Source organism: Symphalangus syndactylus, chromosome 9, assembly GCF_028878055.3.
Source record: "Symphalangus syndactylus isolate Jambi chromosome 9, NHGRI_mSymSyn1-v2.1_pri, whole genome shotgun sequence".
Lineage (NCBI taxonomy): Eukaryota > Metazoa > Chordata > Mammalia > Primates > Hylobatidae > Symphalangus > Symphalangus syndactylus.
In genome coordinates, this window is record NC_072431.2 from 19,235,434 (window position 1) to 19,258,354 (window position 22,921).

Consider the following 22,921-nt stretch of genomic DNA (forward strand, 5'->3'; position numbering starts at 1 on the left):
ACATATTTTCTCTATCCTATTTTTCCACATGTATTATATCATATTAATTATATTATATTTTTTATATAAATTATATTATATTTCTATATTAATTATATTATATATTATATATAATATAATATAATATAATATAATATAATATATAATATTATATAATATATAATATTAAGCCTATTTACTTAATCTGCTTAAATTCCTAAAGGTGGAATTAACTAGGCCAAAAATATAATCATTTAGGAAGTTCTTCACTCACTTTGCAAAACTTCACACTAGAAAATCTGCCAATAAATATGCAGTAGCAACGTATGTGATTGCCCATTAACTTGTAGCTCCGCCGGGTGCGGTGGCTCATGCCTGTAATCCCAGCACTTTGGGAGGCCAAGGTGGGCAGATAACGAGGTCAGGAGTTTGAGACCAGCCTGACCAACATGGTGAAACCCCATCTCTACTAAAAATACAAAAATTAGCCAGGTGTGGTAGCGTGTGCCTGTAATCCCAGCTACTCAGGAGACTGAGGCAGGAGAATCGCTTGAACCTGGGAGGCGGAGGTTGCAGTGAGCTGAGATCGCGCCACTGCATTCCAGCCTGGGTGACAGAGTACATCTCAAAAAAAAAAAAAAAAAAAACTCTCTCTCTCTCTCTCTCTATATATATATATAGTTATAGTTGTTACCTATATAAATGGATTGAGTGATGCTTTTCTAATATAGTCAAAACTAAAAATTATCTGGTCTCATTTTTTGCCTCAATTTTTTTTTTTTTTTTTGAGACAGAGTTTCACTGTTGTTGCCCAGGCCCAAAGTGCTGGTATCACAGGTGTGAGTCACCATGCCCGGCCACCTATAACAATATTTTTAAAATATATATAGACTTACACAAATATACACATATTTGAGGAATATTAACTGAAACTAAATTAATGTGTAAGAGAATTAGAGATGATATGTTTATTCTTAAGGTTCATCTAAGGTAAAATTGAAGTGAGTTACTATAAGATTATAAAAAGATTTAGGTCTCCACTTTTTTTTCTTTTTTTTTTTTTTTTCTGAGACAGAGTCTCGCTCTGTCGCCCAGGCTGGAGTGCAGTGGTGTGATCTTGGCTCACTGCAACCTCCACCTCCCAGATTCAAGCAATTCTCTGCCTTAGCCTCCCGAGTAGCTGGGATTACAGGCTCCCACCACCACGCCCAGCTAATTTTTGTATTTTTAGTAGAGACGGGGTTTCACCACCTTGGCAAGGCTGATCTTGAACTCCTGACCTTGTGATCCATCCCCCTCGGCCTCCCAAAATGCTGGGATTACAGGTGTAAGCCACCATGTGTAGCATAGGTCTCCACTTCTTATCCTCTACTAGTGTCATATGCCAGGGGTATTAATCTTAAATCTTTATCTTAAATGTCAGGGTTTTAAAAATTGAGTCTGTTTTACAAATGTACTATGGAAATACAGGACCTTTTCAAAATTCCGTTGTCTTATCATATTTATGATGTATTAAGAGGAAACAGAAAATTGAAAGTCTGCTCTTAACATTAAGTGAAGCCAGGTTTATCTTGTTGTTAAAAGAACTGTGCCCAATAGGGCCAGGCATGATGGCTCATGCCTGTAATCCCAGCACTTTGAGAGGCCAAGGCGGGCGGATTACCTGAGGTCAGGAGTTCGAGACCAGGCTGACCAATATGGAGAAACCCTGTCTCTACTAAAAATACAAAATTAGCTGGGCATGGTGGCACATGCCTGTAATCCCAGCTACTTGGGAGGCTCAGGCAAGAGAATCGCTTGAACCCGGGAGGCAGAGGTTACGGTGAGCCGAGATTGCGCCATTGCACTCCAGCCTGGGCAACAAGAGCGAAACTGTCTCAAAAAAAAAAAAAAAAAAAAAACTACTCCAATGGATAAGCATTGGCTGTTGTATTGGTCTACGGCAGGAAACCTAATGATACATTGAATGGCTAGTAGTGGTGAGATTTAGCTATACACATTTAAAAAAATTTTTTTAATTGGCTAATAGGGTATTATCTACAAAGATGTGGACAAGGTTTCCAACAACAAACAGAATAGTACCCCAGAGCTAATAGCACTGAGAAAACCATTAATATCCCTGCTGTTGTTTAAATGTGTCCCCTAAAAAACGTGTGTTGGAAACAATATAACAGTGTTGGGAGCTGGGACTGAATGAGCAGTGATGATGCCATGATGGCTCCAGCATCATGAATGAATTAATGCCATTATTATGGAAGTGGGTTTGTTATAAAATCATGAGCTCTATCCCCTTCTTTCTCTGTCTCTCTCTCACCCTCTCGCCTTCTGCTATGTTCAATGATGCAGCAAGAAGGCCCTTGCCAGATGCCAGTCCCTCAATCTTGGACTTCCCAGCCTCCACAACTGTAAGCCAATAAAGTTCTGTTCTTTATTAATTACCCAGTCTGTGGTATTCTTTATAGCAGCACAAAATGGGCTATCACAAACCCAATATCTGAAGGGGTAAAAAGAGAGAGCAGTTACTGGGAACCCTGGGATAATACCCAAATGGAGAAGGCTTCCCAATAGTAGCTGTACCCTTAGTAGAAAATCCAGTTACCCACGGCATATAACAAGGAAGGAATCCCAGAATCAGAATGGTGAAGAGTAAATAACACAACCTCATTTTATTCCCTGCCCTCTAATTTCCTGCTGGTGGTTCACATTGGCTAAACTCAATAGAAAGCCAGAGGACAAAGGAGTCTACCAATACAGTGCATACATGCCGAAGTACAATGCAGCATGCAGAGGAGTAGACAGTAAATCTACAGGAGCAAACAGAAACTTCACATGATGCCTAGTCCACAAACACAAGAAAGGATATGGTGATGATAAGTAGTTTTATGATTACCTGCTATCAAAATGCTCTAACATTAAGATACCAATCATCTGTTAACATACTCCACCATGTAAAAGATTTTCTACTTACTCAATAAAAAACCTATTTATTGCCACCAATGGAGATTCTGAAATACATATTAGGAAAATTATCCATGTAAAACTGCTAGAAGAAAACATAGGGGAAAACTACATAACATTGGTCTGGGCAATACTTTTTTGGATTTGACCCCAAAAGCTCAGGCAACAAAACCAAAACCAGACTAATGGGATTACATCAAAATAAAAAGCTTCTGCACAGTAAAAGAAACAATCAACACAGTGAAGTGACAACCCATGGATTGGGAGAAAATACTTGCAAGCCATACATTTGATAAGGGGTTAATATTCAAAATATGTAAAGAACTTAAACAACTCAAAAGCAAAAAAACAACCTAATTAAAAACTAGGCTAAGGACCTGAACAGATACTTCTCAAGAGAAGGCATATGAATAGTCAGCAGATATATGAAAAAATGTTCAACATCACTAATCATTAAGGAAAGGCAAATTAAAATCACAATGAGATATCACCACATACCTGTCAAAATGGATATTATCAAAAAGATAAAAGATAACAAATGTTGGCAAGGATGTAGAGAAAAGGGAACCCAGGTGCACTTGTTGGTGGGAATGTAAATCAGTACAGCCATTTTGGAAAACAGGATGGAGGTTCCTTGAAAAACTAAAAACAGAATTACTATATAATCCAGCAATTCAATTTCTGAATATACATTGAAAGGAACTGGAATCAGTATATCAAAGAGATATCTGCACTCCCATGTTTATTACATCATTATTCACAATGGCCACATTATGGAACCAACGTAGGAGTCCATATCAGATGAATGGATAAAGAAAATGTGATATATATACAAAACGAAATACAATTCAGCCTCTAAAAATAGGGAATTCTGTCATTTGTGTAACATGGATGAACCTGGAGGACATTATGCTACTGAAATAACCCAGGCACAGAAAGGCATAATACCACGTTTTCACTTACGTGGAATCCAAAACTGAACTCATAGAAACAGAGAGCACAATGGTGGTTACCAGAGGCTGGGGGTTAAGGTGAAATGGGGAGATGCTGGTCAAAGAGCTCAATGTTACAATTAGGAAGAATAAATGGTAAGTACTTGAGGCAATAAATATGTTTAATAAAAACAGAAAAATGGGCTGGGCATGGTGGCTCACGCCTGTAATCCCAGCACTTTGGGAGGCTGGGGTGGGCAGATCACCTGAGGTTGGGAGTTTGAGACCAGCCTGACCAACATGGAAAAACCCCATCTCTATAAAAATACAAAATTAGCCAGGCGTGGTGGCGCATGCCTGTAATCCCAGCTACAAGGGAGGCTGAGACAGGAGAATCACTCTAACCCAGGAGGCGGAGGTTGCGGTGAGCTGAGATCGCGCCATTGCACTCCAGCCTGGGCAAGAGCAAAACTCCGTCTCAAAAAAAAAAAAAAAACAAAAATAATTCAAGATTCAAAAGCCTCTATTATGTATACATTCCATTAACTATAACAATGGCATTTAAATATATACATGAAGTTGGCATCAAGATGCTCTTTTACGGCCAGGCGCAGTGGCTCACGCCTGTAATCCCAGCACTTTGGGAGGCCGAGGCGGGCGGATCACTTGAGGTCAGGAGTTTGAGACCAGCCTAGTCATCATGGTGAAACCCTGTCTCTACTAAAAATACAAAAATTGGCCAGGAGTGGTAGCGCACACCTGTAATCCCAGCTACAAGGGAGGCTAAAGCAGGAGAATTGCTTGATCCCAGGGGCAGAGGTTGCAGTGAGCCGAGATAACGCCACTGCACTCCAGCCTGGGCAACAGAGTGACACTCTGTCTCAAAAAAAAAAAAAAAAAAGGCCGGGCGCGGTGGCTCACGCTTGTAATCCCAGCACTTTGGGAGGCCGAGGCGGGCAGATCACGAGGTCAGGAGATCGAGACCACAGTGAAACCCCGTCTCTACTAAAAATACAAAAAATTAGCCGGGCGTGGTGGCGGGCGCCTGTAGTCCCAGCTACTCGGAGAGGCTGAGGCAGGAGAATGGCGTGAACCCGGGAGGCGGAGCCTGCAGTGAGCCGAGATTGCGCCACTGCACTCCAGCCTGGGCGACAGAGCGAGACTCCGTCTCAAGGAAAAAAAAAAAAAAAAAAAAAAAAAAAAAAAAAAAAAAAAAAAAAGATGCTCTTTTACTACTTTAAACAACACAAGAAAAATGGATTTGAGGCCAGGAACTCATGCTTGTAATCCCAGCACTTTGGGAGGCCAAAATAGGAGGATCATGTGAGCCGAGGAGTCCAAGACCAGCCTGGGCAACATAATGAGACCTCATCTCTACAAAAAACTTTAAAAATTAGACAGGCGTGGTGGCCTGTATCTGTAGTCCCAGCTACTTAGGAGGCTGAGGTGGAAAGATCGTTTGAGCTCAGGAGGTCAAGGCTACAGTGAGCCATCATCATGCCACTGTACTACAACCTGGGCAACAGAGGAAGACCTTGTCTGAAAAAGAAAAAAATTAAAAAAAAAAAAAAAGGATTAGAATTCCTATGATTTTCATAGTATCAGACAATGGCTTTAATACTTTGTTTCTAGGCTGGGTGCAGTGGCTCACACCAGTAATCCCAGCACTTTGGGAGGCCAAGGTGGGTGGATTACAAGGTCAGGAGTTCGAGACCAGCCTGGCCAACATGGTGAAACCCTGTCTCTACTAAAAATACAAAAATTAGTTGGGCATGGTGGCAGGCACCTGTAATCCCAGCTACTCGGGAAGCTGAGACAGGAGAATCATTTGAACCTGGGAGGTGGAGGCTGCAGTGAGCCGAGATCGTACCACTGCACTCCAGCCTGAGCGACAGGGTGAGACTCCATCTCAAAAAAAAAAACAAAATTTGCTTCTTATACCTTTTAAAACAAAGTCTACATTAATGAAAAACAAAATTAACAGCCATCTATTGCTGGTGGAAGTTGAAGGAAATGCACAGCAGGTAACACATTTTTATTTAAAGAATATTCTGCCTGAGCACCATTCTGTCTATATAAAAGGATTCAAAAAGTAATCAAATACTCAGCTGGCAACTTCCCTAAATGGCACTTAAGATATGCTTATCTTGCCAGAGAAAAATTGAAAAAACTATTCAGGTGGAAGTCTTTGGTTAGTTCTAAGCTTTAAAAATCTTTTCCGAACAGAAATGAGAATGTTGTCTGGCAAAAAAAAAAAAGACTCAATGGAAAAATCTCCTGAGTGGCTGAATACATTATGGTTTAATGTATTAAACTAGTTTAATGTATTAAACCATAATGTATTCTATTAATATTTAAAGTTTCCCTCCAAGGCGGAGCTTGCAGTGAGCCAAGATTGCACCACTGCACTCCAGCCTGGGCGAGAGAGCGAGACTCCACCTGAAAAAAAAAAAAAAAGTTTCCCTCCAAAAATATTATAGTTATTTAAGGGAAATAAAACCACCTGCAAGTTTGTTTTATGAATGTAATTCTACATTAAGCTACACACAAAAAAATATGATGACAGACTAATATTAACATGGGCATACATAAAAAATTAACCAGATGAAGTCATTTGCAATTCAGGCAGCTATAAAAAATATCAGAGAAATAGGCCCAGCTTGGTGGCTCACGCCTATAATCCCAACACTTTGGGAGGCTGAAGTGGGCGGATCACGAGGTCAGGAGATTGAGACCATCCTGGCTAACACGGTGAAACCCTGTCTCTACTAAAAATACAAAAAAATTAGCTGGTCGTGGTGGTGGGTGTCTGTAGTCCAGCTACTTGGGAGGCTGAGGCAGAAGAATGGTGTGAACCCGGGAGGCGGAGTTTGCAGTGAGGCAAGATGGTGCCACTGCACTCCAGCCTGGGCGACAGAGCGAGACTCCGTCTCAAAAAAAAAAAAAAAAAAAAAAATCAGAGAAATAAATTGTATCTCTTTTTGCTAAAGACTTAAGTAATTATTATTCTATCTCAGTTAATTTAGTCAACATGTATAGTCACATTTCCTAATTATAAATTCTTCATTAACTGTATTAGGTTTTTCTGTGAAAATTTTACTTAGAATTCAAATAAAATGTCCTCTCTCAGCTTCAGGCTGTGTTATAACATAAAGCTACCAACTGACAGTATAATAACAGCTCATATTTGCCTAAAAAAATCATTGTACTTTTTGTTTGTTTGTTTTTGAGACAAAGTCTTGCTCTGTTGCCCAGGCTGGAGTGCAGTCGCTCGATCTCGGCTCACTGCAACCTCCATCTCCCAGGTTCAAGCGATTCTCCTGCCTCAGCCTCCCGAGTAGCTGGTATTACAGGTGCACGCTACCACACCCAGATAATTTTTGTATTTTTAGTAGAGACAAGGTTTCCCCATGATGGCCAGGCTGGTCTCAAACTCCTGACCTCAGTGATCTGCCCACCTCGGCCTCCCAAAGTGCTGGGATTACAGGTGTGAGCCACTGCACCTGGCCCATTGCACTGCACTCTTAAAGGCACGAAGTATCAAAAGGGAATTTTTTTTTTTTTTTGAGACAGAGTCTCGTTCTGTGGTCAAGGCTGGAGCACAATAGGGTGGTCTCTGCTTACTGCAATCTCTGCCTCCTGGATTCAAGCGATTCTCCTGCCTCAGCCTCCCGAGTAGCTGGGATTACAGGCTTGTGTCACCAAGCCCAGCTAATTTTTGTATTTTTAGTAGAGATGGAGTTTCAGGGTTTCACCATGTTGGCCAGGCTGGTCTCAAACTCCTGGCCTCAAGTGATCTGCCCACCTCAGCCTCCCAAAGTGCTGGGATTACAGGCAAGAGCCACCGTACTTGGCCCAAAAGAAAAAACATAATTTTAAAGCTTTAAACTTGATATTTCAAAATTGGAATCATAAAACAAATCAATTTTATAAACTCTAAAATGATACTAAATCTGGGTGCAGAGCTAGATTTGTTATTTAAAAAAGAAAATGATACTAAATAGGAACTATGGAGAAAATTAATTAATTTATTTATTTATTTTGAGATAGCGTTTCACTCTTGTTGCCCAGGCTGGAGTGCAATGGCGGGATCTCGGCTCACTGCAACCTCCACCTCCCAGGTTCAAGCGATTCTCCTGCCTCAGCCTCCCAAATGGCTGGGATTACAGGCACCGGCCCCCAAACCTGGCTAATTTTTTGTATTTTTTTTTAGTAGAGATGGGGTTTCACCATGTTGGCCAGGCAGGTCTCAAACTCCTGACCTCAGGTGATCCACCCACCTTGGCTTCTCAAAGTGCTGGGATTATAGGCAAGAGCCACCATGCCTGGCCCCAAAGGGAAAATATAATTTTAAAGCTTTAAAATTGATATTTCAAAATTGGAGTCATAAATCAATTTTATAAACTCTAAAATGATACTAAAATCTGAATATAGAACAGGATCTTTTTTTTTTTTTTTGAGATGGAGTCTCGCTCTGTTGCCGGGCTAGAGACCAGTGGCATGATCTTGGCTCAATGCAATCTCCGACTCCCAGGTTCAAGCCATTCTCCTGCCATTCATCCGCCCACCTCAGCCTCCCAAAGTGCTGGGATTACAGGCGTGGTCCACTGCACCCGACCTATTTTTTTTTTTAAATGATACTAAATAGGAACTATAGAGAAAATTTAAAATATAAGTTATAGGGTTTCAATCTTGAATCGAGTTCTAAAATTACCTCAAGTAAAAAAAAAAAAAAAAACTGCAAGTAAAATTTCTTGTGCTACTTGCTATATTTGCTTTATTAATTAATACTACTATATATTTTTCTTTTCTTTTTTTTTTTTTTTGAGACAAGGTCTCACTTTGTTGCCCAGGCTGGAGTACAGTGGCATGATCATGGCTCACTGCAGCCTTGAATTCCTGGGCTCAAGCAATGCTCTTGCCTCAGCCCTTCAAAGCAAAGATTACAGGCATGAGGCATTGTGCTCAGCCAAGTCACTTCTCAGTGAGTTTTCATACATATTGTCTCATTTAATCTTTAAAAACAACTACACACAGGTGAGGCAAGTTATCTCTCTTCTTTGTAATCATGGAACTTTAACTACAATGAAAGTTAAGTTTTTGTCAAAGCAAGGTGACTACTACAGGACAGAGCCAGAACTAAAAACCAAGTTTCTGACGTCTCATGGTACCTCTCAGTGAAGAAAATATAAAAAGATTTCTTATCACCCAGGGATCTGTTGGATTGGGCTTCACAACTCAGGGAAATTCCAACATGAATATGCTATATACATGGTCATTAAAGACTTTAAGAGTGGATATAGACCTCTATCATAACAGCATGAGGAACTCTGGACCCACTTCCCAGTAAAACTGATGAAATTCATTAAAAAATAAACATTTAAAGCCCCTGGAAATGGTCTTAATGGCATATAAATGAATAAACATCTATTCAAGAAAATCTATGAAGATTTGGTAACAAAAGCAAACGTCTGTGGTAACTGAACTAAGACCACTCCCTCTCAGCACCCTCCCAGCAAAGGAAGGCAGAAACTGCACTTCAGACTGGTACAGCCAAGAATACAGGGTTCCCCCTCCCCTCAGCTTCCAGTTGGGTTTTCTTCTCAGGTGGAATAGAATATTAACCAGCACTTCTCATCTATTACTAAGGCCAATTTCCAGGTAAGTGTGGTTGACAGGGGGTGACTCTCTTCTTCCACCAGCCTCTGCTCACAGAATGGAGGCTCTACCTTGAGCATGGCACCAGTGAGAATACCAGCGCCCTGATCGCCTTTACCCAGTTCATAAGGCAGCAGAGGCAAGTTCTACGCCAGCAGAGGCAAGTCAAAAAAAGCTACTAACCCCACCACCCACAAATGCTCAGCTCCTAAAGTGAAGGTGTTATTCAGACAGAAATGAGCCATTGTCCCCACCCCCAGCTCCAAAACCTTGGCTCAGAGATTGCCCTGAGTGACAGGCAGATGGGCGGGGCTGGGGTACGGAGCCAGCCAGGACAGGAAACAAAGCAGATAACTCCTAATCTCTTCCCAAAGGAACTGACTTCATTTGCAACACACCTAGAAAAGTCCAAGGCTAAGGGTGTTCTCAAAAACATTGGAGATTGTAGCAAAATGTACAGTGGTCCCCCTTTATCTGCAGGGGCTGTGTTCCAAGACCTCCCATGGGTGACTGAAACTACGGATAATACTGAACCCTATACTATGTTTTTTCCTATATACACATACCTATGATAAAGTTTAATTTATAGATTAGTCACAGTAAGAGATTAACAATAGCTAATAATAGAACAATTATCACAATACACTGTAGTAATAGTTATATGAATGTGGTCTCCCAAAATATCATGTTGTACCGTATTCGCCCTTCTTCTTCTGATGAAGGAGGTACCAAGTGTGACAGTATGAGATTTTATGATGCTACTCAGAACGGTGATCAACTTAAAATTTATCAATTGTTTATTTCTGGAATTTTCCATTTAATATTTTCAGAGCACAACTGACCATGGGTAATCACAAAAAGCAAAACTACAAATAAAGGGGGGACTACCGTAACTGGGAGAAGATTCCTAGATTCAGTAAAAATACAGGCTAAACTATAGGCTAGCTAATTTGCAGGAAAGAATAGGAGTGGAGAATAGACTTCACTAAAAGAACATAGCAGTCACTAAACAAATAAACAGGCAAATAACAATGACAAGATGTGGGGGCGCAGTACCCAGAGTTGCTATAATATATAATCTAAAATATCCAGTTTCCAACAAAAAATTATGAGACATGCAAAGAAACAGAAAAGTATGACCCATACATAGGAAAAAAAATCAGGCAACAAAAAATACCTGTGAGAGTGACAAGATGCTGGATTTAACAGAAAAAAAAATTCAAATAGCTTTTATAAATATGTTTGAAGACGTAAGAAAATAACAAATTAAAAATAAAGGAAGGTATAACAGTATCACATCAAGTAGAGAGCATCAAAAAAGAGACAGAAATTATTAAAAACAAAACAAAACAAAAACTGGCCAGGCGCAGTGGCTCATGCCTGTAATCCCAGCACTTTGGGAGGCCAAGGCAGGTGGATCAAATGAGGTCAGGAGTTCCAGACCAGCCTGGCCAACATGGTGAAACCCAATCTCTACCAAAAATACAGTAATTAGCCCGGGCATGGTGGTGCGTGCCGGTAAGCCCAGTTACTCCAGAGGCTGAGGCAGGAGAATCACCTGAATCCAGGAAGCAGAGGTTGCAGTGAGCCGAGATTGCGCCACTGCACTCCCGCCTGGGTGACAAGAGTGAAACTCCATCTTAAAAAAAAAAAAAAAAAAGCCAGGCGCAGTGGCTCACGCCTGTAATCCCAGCACTTTGGGAAGCCAAGGAAGGTGGATCATTTGAGGTTAGGAGTTCAAGACCAGCTTGGTTGTCTCTACTAAAAACACAAAATTGGTGGAGTGTGGTGGCTTACGCCTGTAATCCCAGCACTTTGGGAGGCCGAGGCGGGTGGATCACAAGGTCAGGAGTTCGAGACCAACCTGACCAACATGGTGAAACCCCGTCTCTACTAAAATACAAAAATTAAAAAATACAAAAATTAGCAGGATGTGGTGGTGTGCATCCGTAATCCCAGCTACTCGGGAGGCTGAGGCAGGAGAATCACCCAACCCGGGAGGCAGAGGCTGCAGTGAGCCGAGCTTGTGCCACTGCACTCCAGCCTGGTGATGAGTGAGATTGTCTCAAAAAAAAAAAAAAAAAAAGAAATGTAAATGCTTCTGTAGAAAATATTCACTTAATTCAAAAGATAACAGTAGAAAAGAAAGGAGCAAAAAGACATGAGACATAGAAAGTAAAAGGTAAAATGGCAGATGTAAATCCAACTATATCAACATAAATTATGAATGGATTAACAACCGAATCAAAGGGCAGAGATTGTTAGACTGGATAAAAAAAAACAAAATCCAACTATATGCTGTCTACAAGAGATACTTTAGATTAAAAAATACAAACAGATTCACAGTAAAAGGGATGGAAGAAGATATACAAAACAAACTATAAAAAAGCTCACACTGGCCGGGCGTGGTGGCTTGCACCTATAATCCCAGCACTTTGGGAGGCCGAGGCGGGTGGATCACAAGGTCAGAAGATCGAGATCATTCTGGCTAACACGGTGAAACCCCATCTCTACTAAAAATACAAAAAATTAGCTGGGTGTGGTGGCACGCACCTGTAATCCCAGCTACTTGGGAGGCTGAGGCAGGAGAATGGCGTGAACCCAGGAGGTGGAGCTTGCAGTGAACCGAGATCACGCCACTGCACTCCAGCCTGGGCAACAGAGTGAGACTCTGTCCCAAAAAAAAAAGAAAAAAAAAAAGTTCACATGGCAATATCAGTAGCAGACAAAACAGACTTTTTTTTCCTTTTTTTTCTGAGGCAAGGTCTTACTCTGTCACCTAGACTGGAATGTAGTAGTGAGATCCCAGTTCACTGCAGCCTCAACCTTCTGGGCTCCAGTGATCCTCCCAACTCACCTCTCCAAGTAGCTGGGCCCACAGCTGTATGCCACCACGCATGGCTAATTTTTTTTATCTTTTGTAGAGACAAGGTCTCACTACATTTCCCAGGCTGGTCTCAAACTCCTGGGCTCAAGAAATCCTTCTGCCTCAGCCTCCCAAAATGCTGGGATTACAGGCATGAGCCACCATGCCAGACCTAAAATAGACTTGGAAACAAAAAACATAACTAGAGATAAAGAAGGACATTTTATAATGATAAAAGGGTCAATCTATCAGGAAGATACAAAATTATAAATACATATGCAGTTAATTTAATAACAGAGCACCAAAGTACATGAAACAAATCTGACAGAAAGAGAGGGAGAAATAGACAATTCAACAATAATAGTTGAAGACTGCAATATCTCATTTTTAATAATAAATAGGGGCTGGGCACGGTGGCTCACACCTGTAATACCAGCTCTTTGGGAGGCCAAGGTGGGCAGATCATGAGGTCAAGAGATCGAGACCATCCTGGCCAACATGGTGAAACCCCGTCTCTACTAAAAATACAAAACTTAGCCAGGCGCACGCCTGTAATCGCAGCTACACGGGAGGCTAAAGCACGAGAATCACTTGAACCTGGGAGGCAGAGGTTGCAGTGAGCTGAAATCGTGCCACTGCACTCCAGCCTAGGCAACAAGAGTGAAACTCCGTCTCGAAAAATAATAATAATGATAATAAATAGGACAACTGGGCAGATGATCAGGAAGGAAACAGAAAGCTTGAACAATACTATAAAATCAATTAGACCTCACAGACAACTATAGAACACTTTCAACAACAACAGAATACACATTCTTCTCAAGTACATATGGAACATTCTCTAAGACAGACCACCTACTAGGCAGGCTATAAAACAAATGTCAATACATTTAAAGGGCCAAATAATATAAAGTATGTTCTCTGATCAGAATGGAGTGAAATCAGAAATCAATAAAAGGAAATAAATAGACAAACTCACAAATACGTGGGAAGTAAACAACGTACTTCTAAATAACCAATGGGTCAAGGAAGAAAACCAAAAGGAAAAAAAGAAAATACTTTAAATAAAAATGAAGGTATAGGCTGAGCGCAGTAGCTCACACCTATAATCCCAGCACTTTGGGAGGCCGAGGCAGGCAGATCACCTAGGTCAGGAGTTTGAGATCAGCCTGGCCAACGTGGTGAAACCCTGTCTCTACTAAAAATACAAAAAATTAATTTGGCATGGTGGCGTGCACCTGTAATCCCAACTACTCGGGAAGCTGAGGCAAGAGAATTGCTTGAACCCAAGAGGCAGAGGTTGCAGTGAGCCAAGATTATGCCACTGCACTCCAGCCTGGGCGACAGAGTGAGACTCCGTCTCAAAAAAAAGAAGGTATAACATACCAAAACTTGTGGAAAGCTGGGCATGGTGGTGCACATCTGTAAACCCTACTACTTGTGAGGCTGAAGCAGGAGGATCGCTTGAGCCCATGAGTTCAAAGCCAGCCTAGGCAATATGGCAGGACCCCATTTGTAAACAACAAGAACAACAACAAAAATTTATGGAATAAAACTAAGGCAGTACTTAAAGGGAAACTTGTATTCGTAAATGCCCAATTAAGAAACCTAGCAATAACCTAGACTTCTGCCCTAGCACACTGGAAAATGAAACACAAACTACACCTAAAGCAAACAGAGGAAGGAAATAATACAGGCAAGAGCAGAAATTAATAGAGAATAGAAAAACAACAAAGAAAATCATGAAACCAAAAGGTGGTTCTCATGGAAGACCAATCAAAATTGGCAAACATTTAGCTAGATTGACCAAAAAGAAAGAGTAAATGCCCAAAATTACTAGAATCCAAAATGAAAAGGAAAATCAACCTTATGAAAAATAAAAAGAATTATAATGAAATACTACTGTATGCCAATAAATAAGATAACAGATAAAATGGACAAATTCCTAGAAAGACACAAACTCATACACAACTGACTCAAAAAGGAACAATCTTAATAGCCCTATAGCAAGTGAAGAGACTGAATCAGTAATCAAAAAAACTACCCACAAAGAAAAGCCAAGGAGGCTTCACAGCTGAAGTCTTCCGAACATTTAAAAAATAATTAAGGCCAGGCGCTGGCTGACACCTGTAATCCTAGCACTTTGGGAGGCTGAGAGGGGGGATCATTTGAGGTCAGGAATTCAAGACCAGCCTGACCAACATGTTGAAACCCCATCTCTACTAAAAATACAAAAAAAATTAGCCAGACGTTGTGGCATGTGCCAGTAGTCCCAGCTACTTGGGAGGCTGAAGCAGGAGAATTGCTTGAACCCAGAAGGCAGAGGTTGCAGTGAGCCAAGATCACACCATCGCACTCCAGCCTGGGTGACAGAGTGAGACTCTATCTCAAAAAACAAAAATTAAAAATAGTTGGCTGGGCGCAGTGGCTCACGCCTGTAATCCCAGCACTTTGAGAAGCTGAGGTGGGCAGATTACTTGAGGTCAGGAGTTCAAGACCGGCCTGGCCAACATAGTGAAAGCATATCTCTACTAAAAATACAAAAATTAGCTGAGTGTGGTGGTGCATTCCTGTAGTCCCAGCTACTTGGGAGGGTGAGGCAGGAAAGTTGCTTAAACTGGGGAAGAAGAGGTTGCAGTGAGCCAAGATCGTGCCACTGCACTCCAGCCTGGACGACAGAGCCAGACTCATCTCAAAAAAGAGGCAGAAACAACCTAAATGTCCAATAGCTACAAATGGATAAATAAAATGTATAATATATTCACATGATGGATTACTTGACCATAAAAAGGAATGAAGTAGTAACACATGCTATAACATAAATGAACCTTAAAAACATTATGATACGTGAAAGACCACAGATGAGTCCATTCATATAAAATAGGAAAATCTATGCACAGAAAGTAGATTAGTGGTGGCAGGTGGGATGGAGGATCAGGGCTGATGGCTAAAAGGTATGTGGTTTCTTTTTATTTACTTATCTTTCACTTACTCTGATAAGAACGTCAAGTTTCTTTTGAGGTGATGTAAATGTACTAAAATTGACTATGGCAATGGTTGTGCCATATATATCCATACATAATTATCTGTGAATAATTAAAATCACTACATTGTAAAATATAAATGGTTGAATTATATGGTATGTAAACTGTATCTCAAAGGTTTAAAAAAGGTGTAAATCTTTAGTAAAGTAATAGATATATTCTTTTTATAACTGTGTTTATTCTGCTTCTAGGTAAACATAGGCCACCTTTTGAGACAATGACTTTTAAAAACATAAGCAAATACACATAAATATATACAGATAAACATGAATTAACCCTTCAAAGTAATTAAAAAGAAGACATTTATTCCAACAATTATTTCATTGCATGAAATACCTCTTTAATATTCTACCTGCATTTGGAACTACCTTCAGAGTATATGGTATAATCCTTTGAATATTTTCTGTGTAGTAAATCTGATCTATATATATATTTTTTTTAGATGGAGTTTCACCCTTGTTGACCAGGCTGGAGTACCATGGCACGATCTCAGCTCACTGCAACCTCTGCTTCCCAGGTTGAAGCGATTCTCCTGCCTCAGCCTCCTGAGTAGCTGGGATTACAGGCACCTGCCATCACGCCTGCCTAATTTTTTATATTTTTAGTAGAGACACGGTTTCACCATGTTGGCCAGGCTGGTCTCAAACTCCTAACTTCAGGTGATCCACCCACCTTGGCCTCCCAAAGTGCTGCGATTACAGGCGTGAGCCACTGCTCCTGACCTGCTTATGACTTTTTATTTTTTTTATTTTTTTATTTTTTGAGACCAAGTTTTGCTCTTGTTGCCCAGGCTGGAGTGCAGTGGCGCGATCTTGGCTCACGGCAACCTTCGCCTCCTGGGTTCAAGCGATTCTCCTGCCTCAGCCTCCCTGGTAGCTGGGATTACAGGCATGCGCCACCATGCCTGGCTAATTTTTTTGTATTTTTAGTAGAGATGGGGTTTCTCCATGTTGGTCAGGCTGGTCTTGAACTCCTGACCTCAGGTGATCTGCCCACCTTGGCCTCCCAAAGTGCTGGGATTACAGGTGTCAGCCACCACACCCGGCATGATTTTCTAATAGCCAAATATTTAAAGTCAAATCTGATGAAAATGAATAACATTTTTAAAATCAAATATAAACAATTCTCTATTCTGTTACTATGCTTAATTTTCTTTATAGCACTTTTCATAGCCTGATAATTATAGTACGTATGCATTTACTGCCTGTCTTCTCACTAGTACATGAGAGCAGAAATTTATATCACCCACTGCTTAAAATAGTACCTGTTAGAAAGTCAGTAAATATGTGATTACCTGGATTCTCAAAGTAATTACTTGAAGGGCATTTCTTTATAAATAAATAAAAATTTCTTTATAAATATATAGCTAGTCTCATAATTGTATAGTCACATCTTGTATAATTTAGAAATTCTCCAAGTTAGTTGATAAGGCATACAAAGTTCAGAAATGTATATTCTTATCTTCCAATCAAAACTTGAGGCAAACTTTTGTTTTGTTTTGTTTTGTTTTGTTTTGTTTTGTTTTGTTTTGGAGATGGAGTCTCACTCGGTTGCCCAGGCTGTAGTGCAGTGGCGCGATCTCGGCTCACTGTAAGCTCCGCCTCCCGGGTTCGTGCCATTGTCCTGTTGAGGCAATATTTTAAAAAGCTGACAACTCCCTAAGTTTTGAGTGGAAACTATCATGGTAGTACAGTCCTTAAATCAAAGGTACTGGGATTCAAGCACTCAATTTAGTAAGATAAATCTTTTTTTTGAGACAGAGTCTCGCTCTGTCCCCCAGGCTGGAGTGCAATGGCGTGATCTTCGTTCACTGCAACCTCTGCCCCCCAGATTCAAGCAATTCTCCTGCCTCAGCCTCCCAAGTAGCTGGGATTACAGGTGTCCACCAATACATCCAGCTAATTTTTTGTATTTTTAGTAGAGATGGTGTTTCGCCATGGTGGCCAGGCTGTTCTCAAACTCCTGACCTCAGGTGATCCACCCACTTCAGCCTCCCAAAGTGCTGGGATTACAGGTGTGAGCCACTGCGCCCGGCTGATCAATCTTAAATCTATCCATACTAACACAGTACTCTGACACTGAAAAACAAGCTGTTTCAGGCTACTGAAATGCTGGAAATGTTTCCATCCATATCATGTAAAAATATTATCTTCTATCAAAATCACCACACATAATATTTTATAATAAGAATATAGTTGATTCAAACCTCAAAAGGTCCCTTCCACTCAATGTTTAGGGAAAAAAAATAAATCAAAACAAAGCCCACTGAGGAAAGAATCATCAATATCAAACCTACCGGATCAACAGTAGGCAAAACATCTTTCTTCTCCAGGCCATCAACTTCATCTTCATCTGTGCTGTATTCTTCCATTGTTTCGCCACTAACAAAGTGGATGACTCTCCTTGGGACTTTCTTCTTTTTTCCTATGACTCCCAGTTCTACATTTTCAAAGCCTCTTTCGTTACTCATCTATATCAACGATATTTTAAGAAAATGAGAGTTTCAAGTGAGATTAATTTTCTTTCATTGCACGTGAAAAACTTTTGGTAGGTTTATTGTAGTAAAGAAACAAACAAATCTTTAAGCAGTTTTGGTTTGTTATGAGACAGGGTCTCACTCTGTTGCTCAGGCTGGAGTACAGTGGCAAGACTACGGCAGACCAAATAAAACCCACCATTTGTAAACCAAATCTGGAAAGCAGATTATCAGTGTTCTATCTCTGAACTTCCAGATGTCTTGGCCAGTAATACATATGTAACAAAAGAGATTTCTGATAGTAAAAAGATTTCACAAGTTCTTAAACTTTAGTAGTCTATGGAATTTTTTTTTCCCCCAGACAGGGTCTGGCTGTTGCCTAGGCTGGAGAGCAGTGGTGCAATCATGGCTCACTGCAATCTCAAATTCCTGGCCTCAAGTGATCCTTTTGTGTCCACCTCCTGAGTACCTGGGACTATAGGAGCATGCCACCACACTTGGCTAATTTTTTTTTCTATAGGGACAGTGTCTGGCTATGTTGCCCAGGCTGGTCTCCAACTACTGGCCTTAAGCAATCCTCCTACCTCAGCCTCCCAAAGTTTTAGGATTACAAGCGTACGTCACTGTGCCTGAGCTGGAATTCTAATACAAATTTTACTCCTATATATTTACACCATATATATAGTGGGAGATGGTGAAGAGCTTCTTTTCATTGCCCTCTTGCCTCAAGTTTAAACTCCTAAGAAAACTGCCTGAAGTTGGGCCAGGTGCGGTGGCTCACACCTGTAATCCCAACATTTTGGGAGGCCGAGGTGGGCGGATCACAAGGTCAGGAGATCGAGACCACGGTGAAACTCCGTCTCTACTAAAAATACAAAAAATTAGCTGGGCGCAGTGGCAGGTGCCTGTAGTCCCAGCTACTTGGGAGGCTGAGGCAGGAGAATGGCGTGAACCTGGAAGGCAGAGCTTGCAGTGAGCCGAGATCACACCACTGCACTCCAGTCTGGGCAACACAGCAAGACTCCATCTCGAAAAAAAAAAAAAAAAAAAAACTGCCTGAAGTTTAAACTTCCAGATTTCAAAAAGGTACACTACATACAATTGTGAAGAAAAATCTGGCAACAGTGGTTACTCTATGAATAGAAACTAAGATGGGGGAGAAGGAGCAGACAAGGGAGTAGTCAAAGGAGGCCTTTTATTCTTTTTGCATATACAGGACTACAGTACTGTCATGATTAGAGTCTATGTTCATAGAATTCTCTAGGATAGTCCAGAGTACAAACATTTTGTTCTCTATAAAGATTCTTGTGGTTATAAGCAAACATAATTTAAACCTGTGACTGCTGTTCAACCACTGGAAAAGCTCTTTGAATTGCTATTGCAAAAAAAGTATTATACTGATAAAAACAGTGAACTGCCCAGTTAAGCTACTTTATTTTTATATATTGTTTCATCTTAATCTTCTAAGGTCCTTCTTAGAAAACAGATACGATTTTTCTCTGCCTTTCACCTCCCAAAGGTAAGTTTAGTCATTAGCCAGGATTTGAACTGCAGATCACGAAAATTCGGTAACAGGCCAGGAGTGGTGGCTCACACCTGTAATCCCAGCACTTTGGGAGGCTGAGGCAGGAGGATCAAATGAGGTCAGGAGTTCAAGACCAGGCTGGCCAACATGGCAAAATCCCATCTTTACTAAAAATACAAAAATCAGCTAGGCATGGTGGTACACATCTGTAATTCCAGCTACTTGGGAGGCTGAGGCATGAGAATCACTTGAACCCAGGAGGTGGATGTTGCAGTGAGCCGAGATCGCACCACTGCACTCAAGCCTGGGCAACAGAGCCAGACTGTCTCAAAAAAATAAGGCTGGGTGCCGTGGCTCAGGCCTATAATGGCAGCAATTTAGGGGGCCAAGGCAGGTGGATAACCTGATGTCAGGAGTTGGAGACCAGCCCGGCCAACATGGTGAAACCCTGTCTCCACTAAAAAAAACAAAAATTAGCTGGGCGTGGTGGCACGCACCTGTAGTCCCAGCTACTCGGGAAGTTGAGGAATGAGAATCACTTGAACCCAGGAGGTGGCAGCTGCAGTGAGCTGAGATCGTGCCACTGCACTCCAGTCTGGGTGACAGAGCGAGACTCCATCTTAAAAAATAAAAATAATAAACTATCTTAAAAAATAAAATTTGGTAACATAGGCTATCTATGTATTAACATGAAAAAAAGTCACAATTCTTTCTAGTCTGTCCTGAGGGTTCAAACAAATCCCAGCCCTTAACAAGGGAAGATCAGGTCATTTATTGTGTCCATGAAAAAAATAAACAAGTAGTTAACCCAGGACACATTTCTTCTACCCATCCCCAACCCCTACCAATCCCCAGGCACTGATAGCCATCCCTACCCAGTCTCATGTTTACCCTTGAGATAAAATTTGGCTATGGTTGTCCTGAGATCAACGTTTCCTTTTGGACCATGACTCAGCTTTTTGGATCCCTTAATTTCCTATGCAAAGGAAAGATAGATGAGCTAAGTTAGATCTCCAGTCATCCTACTAACTGGATGGATCTAATGTCAATGCAACAGCTCCAGTCAGTGAATAGAGAGCTCAGATCCTTCACAGTATACCACCATGCCCCACCCTATCCCACCCCCAAGACAGTAGAGGCTTCTCACTGCTCCCTCTAGCAATCTCTCATTGGCTTAATTTTTTCCTTCTATGACCCAGGCAAAGGAAGGAATGTCAGTGCTCAAAAAGCTTCAGATTTTAGAGTATTTCAGATTAGGGATAATGATTCCAACCTCTACTTGGGAGGTGGGGGTGGGGGGCAATGAAGGAAGCACTAACAGGTAAAACCAACCAGAAAATCATTTGATACAAAATTCCCAATAATTATATTTTTAAAAGATTTTTCTTTTTTTTCTTTTTCAAACATCAACTTGAACCAGAAATCCAATAATTACAAATAAAATTTACACATGGCTGGGCACGGTGGCTCACGCCTGTAATCCCAGCACTTTGGGAGACCGAGGCGGGCAGATAACTTGAAGTCTGGGGTGTGAGACCACCCTGGCTAACATGGTGAAACCCCACCTCTACTAAAAAAATACAAAAATTAGCCGGGCGTGGTGGAGCGTGCCTATAATCCCAGCTACACAGGAGGCTGAGGCAGGAGAATCGCTTGAACCTGGGAGGTGGAGGTTGCAGCGAGCCGAGATCGTGCCATGCACTTCAGCCTGGGCAACAGAGTGAGATTCTGTTTCACAAAACAAAAAAAGTTAGACTGTGAATTTTCCAAATGCTTCATTTTATAAATCTGCAAGTAAGAAAAATTTCACTGCCAATTATGCAAATTCCATAACAAACCCCAAAGATCTGATAGTTTCATAACACCAGGAAATTATGAGGTACTATGTCAATTAACATTTTACTCCATTTTATAGTTAACCAAACTATAAATGCGCTTATCTTTATTCTCAGGATCTGTTTTTTTCTTTTTTGAAAAGGGGTCTTGCTCTGTCATCCAGGCTGGAGTGCAGTGGTGCGACCTTGGCTCACTGCAACCTCTACCTCCTGGGTTTCAGCGATTCTCCTGCCTCAGCCTCCCAAGTAGCTGGGACTACAGGCGTGAGCCACAATACCCAGCTAATTTTTCTATTTTTAGTAGAGATGGAGGTTTCATCACGTTGGCCAGGCTGGTCTCGAACTCCAGACCTCGTGATCCACTCGCCTCAGCCTTCCAAAGTGCTGGGATTATAGGCATGAGCCACCCCGCCCAGCTCAGGATCTGGTTTTAATGGCAATTTTTTGTATATACTCCCACGGCACCCAGACTTCTTTAAAACACATACTACACTTGGAATTTATTCTTTGTCATCTTCCCCAACTAGGCTATTAGCAACATGGGGGTAGGTACTGCTATATCTTTCAGCCTAGAGTTCCTGGCACATAGTAAGTGCTTGGTAACAGAGGTGCCAAATAAATCAATCACTGAGTGGTACTGAAATTTTAACTCCTTTAAAAACATCAAGGCTGAGATTCTGGTTAAAAGTCTATTCAGAGAAGCTGCTGGATAGAATGTCACAACAGGATGCCGAGTGCGGTGGCTCACGCCTGTAATCCCAGCACTTTGGGAGGCCGAGGCGGCAGGTGGATCACGAGGTCGGGAGTTCAAGACCAGCCTGACCAAGATGGTGAAACCCCACCTCTACTAAAAATACAAAAATTAGCCAGACGTGGTGGCGCGTGCCTGTAGTCCTATAGGGCTACTCAGGAGGCTGAAGCAAGAGAATTGCATGAACCCGGAAGGCGGAGGTTGCAGTGAGCCGAGATCACACCACTGCACTCCAGCCTGGGCCACAGAGTGAGACTCCAACTTAAGAAAAAAAAAAAGAATGTCACAACAGGTACTGGATGGCCTGTTTGGAGGCCTAATTCTAGACCCTATCTCCTATCTCTTACTCCCTTTCCCTACATTGCACTAGGGATTTTTTAGTTCTGCCAAACTTGGGAAGAAGTGTAAGACAGCGGCCTCTCCCTCTCCTGAGATGTCCACTTCCCTGGCTTCTTCCCTCTTACTGTGCTCAACCCCCTGGGCACCGAACTGGAGTTCCCAAAGATGTTTCTGATTCAGGAATGTGAATCCAAAAGCACAAAGGGCAAATCAGAAAATGGAACTCATTGGTGTTTAACGAGAAAGAAGAGATATTTAATATTTAATAATATATACAATATATAAGAAATATATAATATTGAATGATAAAATTCCAGACAGATTACACCAAAACTTAATAGTTACCTTTGGGGAATGAGAACATGAAGAAAGGGTGGTGGTGGGGTATTTCTGTGAATTTTTATCTTTTGTTCTACAGCCTTCTTTACTGTTTAAGTAGTTATTTGTTAACCAAGAACGTGAAAACAACATAATATCACTAACCCAAATCAAAGAGCCTCGCACTTCAAACAACATTTAGCTGGTACATAAGTACAGGTGTGTTTACTTTGCTATTAG

General features: G+C 41.2%; 1 protein-coding gene across 2 annotated transcripts in view; it reads right to left on the reverse strand.

Moving 5' to 3' along the window:
- Positions 1-22,921, reverse strand: part of FAM177A1 (family with sequence similarity 177 member A1) — a 37,832-nt gene that overhangs the window by 12,829 nt on the left and 2,082 nt on the right. For both annotated transcript variants that reach the window (XM_055291533.2, XM_055291534.2), the window contains one exon: positions 17,734-17,907. In XM_055291533.2, the coding sequence (XP_055147508.2) occupies positions 17,734-17,907 (174 nt within the window). The remainder of the gene's footprint in view (positions 1-17,733; positions 17,908-22,921) is intronic.